A 10,192-nucleotide genomic window follows, 5' to 3' on the forward strand; every position below is an offset into this window, starting at 1 on the left:
CTGAGGGCGGTATCAATCTTCTCATCTAACTCTTGGCAAGAAACCAAATTATCGCCATTTTCCAAAATGTCAAACTTTTACTTTACAACTTCACGAGCCTAGCAGGTTGGCAAGGACAAGTTTCGAATTTAACAAGTTCTGCATGCTCATGAATAAGAAAGACTGCTCTCAAATGGTGATAAAATGCATGATTAAATGTCTGACGGAGCAGACTCCATCACCATTTCTCCAAACATCGACTTCTCTTATTTTTTCCTCACACTCTCTGCTGTTGTTAAAGAGCATTCGAGCGAGTCGCAAACTAGCAGGATGTGCACCTCAATCAATTCCACAGGCTCCCTTTGCTAATCAAACTACCTGCCAGAAAAGCCCTTCTGGCAGCTACGCTTCGACATCAACCTGACCGCCTGATTATGTTTGCAGCCTTCTGAGCCAAAAGCTGCTCTAATATTACTGCCTAATGTATGCCATATGCTGTTTTCCAAGAAGCCAAAGGGATACTGTTTCTAAGAGACCTGACAGGCAGCAAGAGACATCTATATGGAATCAGAACGATGCCACCTTGAAACGAAACCGAAAAATGGATTGAAACCGAAAAAAAAATATTGTAACTGAAATAAATGTACTGAAAAATCTTGTATTGAAACCGAAAAAAAAATTGATAGTGAAAAACAATTAATTGAAACTGTAATTTTTTTGTTTTCGCTTACAATTTTTTTTTTCGGTTTCAATCCATTTTTTTTTCGGTTTCAAACCATTTTTCAGTTTCAATCCATTTTTTTTCGGTTTCAATCTGCTGGCACTGTTTTGGCGTCCGGGGGCGCGCTGGGGGGACGGGGTTTCCGGCCCGCATGTATTTGCATATATTATAGAGGCCACTAGTGCTGACCAAGCTGCCATCTTTCTCTCTTCCCGTCTTTCAATGGCTGCTTCAATTTCAGCTTGAACTTCCAAACCGCAAGTAAGTAATCATTTTTTGTCATCTTTTCTTGCTGTCCCACTGGGCTGGACATTAGTTTAGTTTTTTTAGCTACATCTGGTGAAGTTGTGGTAAAATGCTGGTATTAGCCTATTCGTCGTAGCAAGCTAGCCTGAAGCTAATATTTGCTAAATTTAGGGACACCCGTGTCTCTTCAGGAGTTGGAGGCCGGTGTTCTAGGAGCGGATCTCAGGATCTCAACAGGCAGTGTTGGGCAGTAATCAATCAATCAATCAATCTTTATTTATAAAGCACTTTTCATACAAAAAAAAATGTAGCACAAAGTGCTTTACATAGTTAAAAGCAGCCCCCCCCCCCCCCCCCCACACCCTCCAACTCACTCCCCACACTCTCATTAACATAAATGATGTGAATACACACATATCCCCCCCCCACACACACACACACACATACACACACACATACACACACGCGCACACTTAAAGAGTAAAAATTGGGCTGGGCTCGCATGAGCCAAGTGAGGAAACACTATAACAGGGAGCCGTCTGCACCGGGAGCCGGTCACAGACCGCAGCCTCCAGGCTGGGCACACAGCAGGAGGGAGGCAAAGGAGCCCCCCAGCCAGGCTGAGAGGACCCCCAGAGACCCAGCAGCCACAGTCGATCACAGCCCCGGTGCAGAGAGCGCCCTCTGAGGAAACACTGGAGATATGACACAATAGGATATATACAGGATAAAATGATAAAATAAATAAGAACAGGATACAATATAAATATAAATAGAGTAAGAAGGTTAAAAAATGAATAAGAATAAAATCAATAAATATTAGGTAAAGTCTAAATTAATAATAGAATAACAGGATAGAATAAATAAGCATAAAATAAATAAACGCTAAGTAAAAGCTAAATTAAAAAGGTGGGTCTTGAGCCTGTTCTTAAAAACATGTACGTTCTCTGCGGCCCTGAGCTCCTCCGGCAGGCTGTTCCACAGACGAGGACCATACCACTGAAAAGCTGCCTCTCCGTGAGTATGTGTCCTGACTTTAGGAACGATTAAAAGGCCAGTACCAGAGGACCTCAGGGTCCGTGAGGGTTCGTATGGTAAAAGCAGATCTGAGAGATAAGAAGGCCCAAGACCATTAAGACATTTAAAAACCAATAAAAGAACTTTAAAATCGATCCTGAAACACACGGGGAGCCAGTGCAGCGATTCTAAAACCGGTGTAATGTGGGCCCGCCCTCTGGTCTCCGTCAGCACACGAGCTGCCGAGTTTTGCAAAAATTGTAAAGTTGAAATATTCTTTTTAGGAAGACCAGAGAGCAGGGCATTACAGTAATCAATGCGACTGGTAATAAAAGCATGCATCAGCATCTCCGTGTTGGCCCGAGAGAGAATAGGGCGGACTCTGGCTATATTTTTTAGATGATAAAATCCAATTTTGGTTACATGTAACCAATACATGTAACATAATACATGCACCGGCGTTACGTATTTAAAATACAAAATATGAGTAAATGTATCCGTTACAATTACTGTTCAATAGGTGATATTGAGAATACAGTTAGTTAGTTGAAATAAATGGATTACATGGCGGTATTTACCTGTTTCATATGTTAGGCTATGGTCTCTCTATTTTTGGTAATTCCACGCCGGTGGAAACCCAAACAAAACACGCAATAAGAGCCTCTAAAAATTATTATACAAAAATGATTTAATATGAAGGCAATAGCAGAGTGTTACAGGCATCGCCCTAAACAATGTAGCCTCATGGGCAGTGTAGTCCGTGCTGCAGGGAGAATGGACTGCCATACCCGTTATGTGTCTGTGAGCGAGGAGGGAGAAAAAGGAGAAGTACAGCTGTCACGGAGCAGAAACGGGAGCTGGAAGCATGTAAACATAATAACCACTAAAGCCAAAAAGAGTGCCTGACGAGCCCAGCTGTAAGTAAGCTATTAGGACTCGACTGTACACCGTGTTCGTGTTTTCCTCCGAAACAATAAGCAGCCTTTCAACGCCTCTCTCTGTCTCTCGCTAGCAAACTTGACCCAGACAACAAAGTAAAGCTAGTTTTCCGCTATGAGCCCGACACGAACCCGACATATTAACCAGAGGTCCCTTTACTACGGTTCAGAGCCGCTGACCTGTTTTATATACGCGCTGAATAGTTTTCTACACGAGATCGCTGCAGCCTTACCTAATGTCCACCTACTGTTACTCATCGTGGCTCAAGAGTTGGGAGTTCGCCTTGTAATCGGAAGGTTGCCGGTTCGAGCCCCGGCTTGGACAGTCTCGGTTGTTGTGTCCTTGGGCAAGACACTTCACCCGTTGCCTACTGGTGGTGGTCAGAGGGCCCGGTGGCGCCAGTGTCCGGCAGCCTCGCCTCTGTCAGTGCGCCCCAGGGTGGCTGTGGCTACAATGTAGCTTGCCATCACCAGTGTGTGAATGTGTGCGTGAATGGGTGGATGACTGGATATGTAAAGCGCTTTGGGGTCCTTAGGGACTAGTAAAGCGCTATATAAATACAGGCCATTTACCATTTACCATTTATATTAAGATTTTAACATCTAGTTGGTGTTGGTATGGCGAGTAGCCTTCAGTAATAGTAATAAATCACACAGCAATAGTACATTCATGTAGTTGTAAAGTATTCAGAATACATTACTTCTATAATCTTTGGTGGAATACATTTTAAAATTAACCTTTCCAACACTGTCAACAGGTTAGCACCTCATACCACAGTGCATCAAAGCAGTCTCATGAGCGCTGGGAAGGAGGAGCCCAGAGCCCAAAACAGACAGTGCAGGAGATGACAAGGTTAGTAATTGTATGGTGAAAATTATACTTTATCTTGATTGGCAAAAGAAAAGTAAATACAAAATCTGCTTCTCACATATAGGGCATTTCCAAAACTTCAATTTCTTTCATTACAGCTGTCCTGTGCCAGAAGTTCTGTTGACCCACAGTGAGAGGCATCATTTCAGAAACACCAGGAAGACTGAAACTCATCGCCGGGATCAAGCAGGGCTCGTGATCTTCACCAGCAGCTCCCTCACAAGAAGAATAAACCCAGCATTTCATGAACACTGATGGAGACCTTTGCTTTGTGTAATGTTAGAAGTACTCAGATAATCCTCAGAGGGTCTGGACTTTTACATAATATAATAGAATAGAATTCAACTTTGTTGTCATTGCACATGCACAGGTACAGGGCAACGAAATGCAGTTTGCATCCATCCAGAAGTGCTTTAGCCATGATATAGATATATTACAATATATATTAGCAATAGTATAGATATGTAAGTATATTACAGAAATGGGTCTATTATGGTATGTTACAATGTACACGGTATGAAGTATGTTGTGAATATTCTATAAGTATGTACAGGCTGTAGTGAGTACAAGCTATGTACAGGATATAAATATGAAAAACTACAGAAATCTGAGATATACAGTTATACAGAAATGTGAACTATGCAAATTATAAACAGTTGTAGGATTAAAAATCATCATATGTACAGAATGATTATTTACACAGAACTATACAGTAGTGCAGTTAAGTAATAGCTATAAGCTATAGTAATATCTTTAAGTCCTGTAGAAAGTTAAATATATGTTGTGCTCACTGGTTACTCTGGTATGAATGACTCTGAATTACTTTATGATAAATAACACTATTGTCAAAAAACAGTGAAAGAATTCCAGATCACAAGTTTTTAGTTCAAACCTTTGACTTTAATCAGGTTTTATTTAATTGTGTCAGAGAAAACATCACGTGCTTTTCATGTAGCTGAGTACATTCAGTGTTTAAAACAGAAGTTGTGCAGGTCTGAGATCAGCAGTTTTCTGAAACACCAAACTGAGGTCCTGTTAATGCTGATGTATAGTGACACAGTTACAGGGGTGATTAATCCTTTTGACTTTTTGTCTTTAAATTTATCAATAAAACAGCTGCAGCTTTCACTGACAGCACATGTGGTACTTTAACCTTTGTACTGTTTTCTTCAGTTAATTTTGGAGTTACTACAAAGATTGAAGACATAGGATGATCTGTCTGCTGTCACTGGGTGGTGCTGAGGTCTGAATCTGAGGACAGCTCCTGTAATCACAAACAGAACAGAATCATCACAAACTGAAATATAAAGTTTATCTCTCAAATCTGAAATACAGCTGATCCTTCTCCGGCCTCACACACTCGGGATCTGAAGTTGTTCAGTCCTACAGTTCTGCCGACAGCTGTTTATTTTTTTATTTGTTTTAAAGGCCTTATATACACTAACACATTTTCTAATATCATGTTTACCTTTGAGTTGTTGATGCTTTATAAATGGACATCTGCAAAGATGAGATGATGGAGCAGGTTTCAGTCGAGGTTCCGTCTGCTGCTGCATCCTGGTCACAACATACAGAGGTGTTATCAGCTCAGTATTGAACAAGAAATATTAATGTTTCAAATTATTTGTCCTAAAGGATGCAAGCTGTACAGAGTACTGAACATGTGACTTTGTGAACATAATTCATTAAAAATAATTTGGACAGTTTTTTAACCTGAATATTTGTAACAAACTCAGTAAAAAAAATAATCAGGGGAAAAATGTAACATTTTAAGTTAAGCTGACAAGCGGAAGTAGTTGGTTTCAGTACATAAGTATGGGGCTTTGCTATTTAATCCGTAGCTATTGACTAATGAGGGGAATTTAAAAGTTGGCTTTAATGTCCTTCCACATGTGGAAAGCGACAGAAAACATGCTGCTGTTTGCACATATTTAATAATCAGCTCTGCACAGGAGCAGAAGCAGAGTCCAGCCTGTTGCTCTTACAGTATAATACTCATAATAAAAGTACAGTAACCGTGGTTAGTCACTGAGCAGCCCGGTGCGTTTCTCTTGATTTCTTTAGTCAGGGTAAATTCATTCACCTGCACGGGGTAGCTAAACGAACTTTACAAAACAAGTTTCCCCGACAGCCGAGTGCTCATTTTAGCTAGCTAGGTCCTTAGGTAGCTAGCTAAGGACCTAAATTACGGATTAGCTTACAAACACATTTAACTTACCAAAATTAATGCGGTGGGGCCTCAGGTCCTCCTGTCCGGTAGTCCAATTTACTGAAGAACACCTCAGGCTGTCACTTTGAAATAGTCGGTAATGTAAACACTGGACACGTGCGAGTTTGTCCGTGACCGCAGCCGCGTCGTCAGTGTTTTCTCCAGTCATTGGTCAGCATTATAATATATGCAAATACATGCGGGCCGGAATCCCCGCCCCCCAGCGCGCCCCCGTACGCCAAAACAGTGCCAGCAGAGTGAAACTGAAAAATGGTTTGAAACCGAAAAAAAAAATTTGTAAGCGAAAACAAAAAAATTACAGTTTCAATTAATTGTTTTTCACTATCAATTTTTTTTCGGTTTCAATACAAGATTTTTCAGTTTCGTTTCAAGGTGGCATCGTTCTGATTCCATACATCTAGAGCCTAAGTCAGCATCCAGAAGGCAGCGCATCTTTTGCTCCGTTTGTTATCGAGGCTCGGGGTAAAAAAAAAAGAGAGCCAGCTGCTTCACGAAGGCGGTGCCGAATCAGCGCTCCGCAAATGTTCAAGGTGATCAGTTTCACATTAACAGTTGTCTCTCTTTAATGCATATGTGCCCTCCACCCACGATGCCTACTGCTCCCTTTGTGCTCAGCAGACGAGTATTTTCATTGCTGCATGAAAAGCGAGCGCGCTCTTAAGCAGATCCCCGTAATGACAACATTGCATAATTAACATCGAATGCATCTTTGCCACCTAAGATCAGGCCTCGGTCTACGCTTCTACGCATAATCACAGCGGTGGTGACACAGCCGGTGATTAAGACCACAGTTGATGGTGGCGGTGATACTCCACCAACTGAATTTTTCACTGCTGGTGTTTTGTAGGTCAAGCCTAAGTGACACCTGCGTTACACTGATGATGGGAGGATAAAGACGAAGCTGATCTCTAGTTTTTCCCCCTTTTTTCACACTCGGCATAAACAAATCACACATTAACACAGCGACACAGTCTTGAAGAGGTTCTGACCTCAGCCTTAAAGTTTCCCTTTAATCGCACAGAAAAGCTAAAGAAAGCCAAATGTGCACAGCCCGCTCAAGAACATCTCTCCTGGCTTTGATTAACTGCTGCGAGTGCGAATGCCGTAGGGCCACTCCAGTAACCACTCCCCTTGATAGTGATCTGAACTACAGCTGGACACTTTTCCTAAAGGCAAGAGCTGTAGACTTAATTGGGTTACCCTTGTGTGCAAAAGGGGAGTACTAACACACACATACACACACACACAGAGCATATGACCATATCCCTGCAGTGAAATGACCTCATTTACTCAAGTTTTCCGGCCAAATAGTTCTGCAGCAACAGTGGATTTTTTCCCCCCTCCTGCAGTCCATCATCAGAGATTCAGCAATCCAGTGCTGAGCTTATTGGGCTCACTTCCAAGAGGCTTATATCCCCATACACTGACAAGACATTACTTAACATTACTTTCCACGCATGACACTATAATCTTGTCTTGATTATGCAATTAGTTCTCCGTCTTTGAACACACAATATTTCCAAAGAGCTCGTTCAGGCATTAAAGTGTTTCCCCGCAGCGTGAGCATGGAGGTATATACTGCGCTTCAGTGGCAAGAGCTGTGTTTTTTGGGGTGGGGTGGGGTGGGGGGGGGGGGGGGGGTTGTGCTTTGAGGACTGTGGCTTTAGCGAGACAACGGACTCTCCATATCTGTCGCTCTCGCCTTTTGCCTTTATGATCTCGCCACATATAGCTACAGACACGCGTCTCCCTCTCCCAGCCTCTCCAACGTTAACGTCTGCCCTTTGAAATGGACGATGAAGACAAAAAGGTGGAGGTATAAGGAGAGAGACGGAGAGATGCAGCTGGAAAATAAATGCAAGTTAAGGGCCAGGTCAGCGTAAAATACTAAAGCACATACATTTGGTCTGAGATTTGGATTTTTACAGCTTCATATTGAGTTCGGTGAATGTGCGTTTTCATTTTTTTGGACACTGGTGCTAAAATATAAAGACATTCGTTTAAATCTGTAGGTTTGTTTTGTTTTTTTCAAGTGGGCATTATGATTGCTGGAATACTAGTGAGGGATTTTTTAAGGTCTGACATTTTTCTTTGATGATCATAGTGGACAAACTTCCACACTAAGGATGCCACTCTCGACCAGTGCTGAAGTTAAAGGTGATGAAATGACATACGGCTTAATGTCTTAAATAACTGTAACTGTTCTTAACTTGTATTCAGAGTGAAAATTAATTACCCAAAAAAGAAAAAAGAAAGCGAAAATGACACGGAAAAAAAGACAATTCAGAAGAATCTGATTAATATTTCATTATTTAAAAGTTCCACGCCAAATATCGCGATAATACAATTTAAGCGAGGTTAAAATGCCGACACTGTGAGCTATAAACAACAAACACAGATAGTCCACAATATTAAAAGAGTGAAACGCCCAGTCCAAGTTATAGTTTGATAGTACTGGTAAGATTCATTTCACCTGCTCGGGGTCTTTCCATGTATATGCACTCAGCATCAGGTCATGTGATGAAAATGTACATTTAATCATCATTATTATTATTATTGTTGCTGCTGCCTCCTGTAGTAGAAAGTTTGACTTCAAGCCTTGAAAATTTCCCACATGAACACTGTCTGTTCGCCGTGAGCAGCCAAACTCCGTCTAAACTCCTTTGACAGCGTTTAATTCCCTAACAGGAACTTTGATAACTGAGCCTGTGCCAAGCGGAGGGATACCGTGAAAAAAAATGCCATCGTAAGTGAAACATACACAATAATAAGTTCCAAAGTTGTTAGTGCCACTATTTGCTAGAGATTTGGTGACACCTTCACTTACCATCTTCCTTTTCGTCAAAAACGGGTCTCTTTGAAGAACTGTTGGCTCCCATCCTCTTCTTCCACTTGCCCCAGTGAAACATTGATGCTCAGCTTGCATTCCTCGCCTTCTTGGAAGAGAAACTACAGCTCTGTGTCGGACACCCTCCTCCTTAAAAGACAGTAACAACAGCCGTGCATTTCAGCCGAGACGTGTCCGTTATTTCGTTTTATTTCTCCCGTATTTGGTCTGCCGACAATTTGACCAGCGCGAGTTGAAGTCCTCAGAAGGAAGCGGAAAGCAAAGTGCAGCGCTTACCGACGGACAGGGATGATATTTAGAGCTAACACTGTTTGCTAAGTTGGAGGTTTGGGCTGGAATAACCACTCGGTGCTCGTAGTGTTCAGTTGCCTTGCGCAGCCAGACCGACGGACTCGTGTTTGATGGGGCTTGAAGAGTACAGACTACGCGGAGAGGGACTCAGTTGGAGAAGCCCTAACCGGAAGTGAGTCAGTTAACTGTAAAAAATAAAAGCTCAAAAGGACTTTTCAATCGCCTCAAAATTATTAGACGATGTATTTATGGTTTTATAATCCTCACTTATTTTGTTTTAATTTAGTGTTTTATTTTTTCTTTTAAATTGGAATTAGTTTCAGTTAGTTTTCAAGTAAGTTTAATTGTTTTCCGTTATTTTTATTTTTATTGTTTTTTCCCAGTCTAAAAAAACATAAGCACAAATATACATTTGTTATCTCATTTAGGTAGATTTCTAAGTACATTAAATCATTTCACTTATCTTTATTCTTTTCGGGGGTTAAGTTTCTACTTTTATTTGAGATAAACACATTTTCACACCCATTTTTTCTTTTATGTAGTTTATTATAATTAGCCAGAATAATAATGTAGTAATGGTAGTGTCAAATCCCTCTAATTTGAGATTTTAAATTGCATACAGAAACTGAAGTGGCATTAATACATAAAAATTATTCATCCAGTTCGACTCAGCAAATTTAGATCGCAAGTGTAGGTAAATGTGTCACAATGGCCATCAAAAGTAGCCTACTGAACAAAATCTCGATAAAAAAATTTTATTTATACGTTAATAATGGGATACCACTTGATTTTTGCCGCTTGTCCATTAGACTTTTATATTGAAAGCAATAACCGGAAACTACTAATTAGTATCCTCACTAACTTGACTCTTGCGAGAGTAGTGTGACAGTTGTTGGCTAGTGAGTATAGTCGACGTAACTCTGTATCACGGACTGTCGTGCAAATCAATACATTAGGAGCGGTGTGTGGACGTAAAGCCAGGATGGCTCAGGACAGAGTGGAGGCTTCCCGGCTCGCGTTCACAACAGAGGGAAGCCGTGTTTATCCTGCC

The 10,192-nt window shown here is 41.2% G+C and overlaps 1 protein-coding gene and 2 long non-coding RNA genes across 3 annotated transcripts in view; 1 reads left to right on the top strand and 2 right to left on the bottom strand.

The window, feature by feature from the left end:
- stk32c (serine/threonine kinase 32C) overlaps positions 1-10,192 on the bottom strand; it is a 107,822-nt gene that overhangs the window by 96,955 nt on the left and 675 nt on the right. Inside the window, exon 2 of the mRNA XM_026190058.1 lies at positions 8,830-8,979. Coding sequence (XP_026045843.1) covers positions 8,830-8,911 — 82 coding nt within the window. The 5' untranslated portion in view covers positions 8,912-8,979. The remainder of the gene's footprint in view (positions 1-8,829; positions 8,980-10,192) is intronic.
- LOC113034905 (uncharacterized) lies at positions 802-4,146 on the top strand. The gene is made up of 3 exons (XR_003274257.1): positions 802-961; positions 3,660-3,754; positions 3,871-4,146. It is a non-coding gene; the product is annotated as an uncharacterized LOC113034905 (long non-coding RNA).
- Positions 4,897-6,266, bottom strand: LOC113034906 (uncharacterized). The gene is made up of 3 exons (XR_003274258.1): positions 5,991-6,266; positions 5,241-5,329; positions 4,897-5,036 (listed from the first exon to the last, which is right to left on the bottom strand). It is a non-coding gene; the product is annotated as an uncharacterized LOC113034906 (long non-coding RNA).

The sequence above is a fragment of the Astatotilapia calliptera genome, chromosome 13, assembly GCF_900246225.1.
Source record: "Astatotilapia calliptera chromosome 13, fAstCal1.2, whole genome shotgun sequence".
Lineage (NCBI taxonomy): Eukaryota > Metazoa > Chordata > Actinopteri > Cichliformes > Cichlidae > Astatotilapia > Astatotilapia calliptera.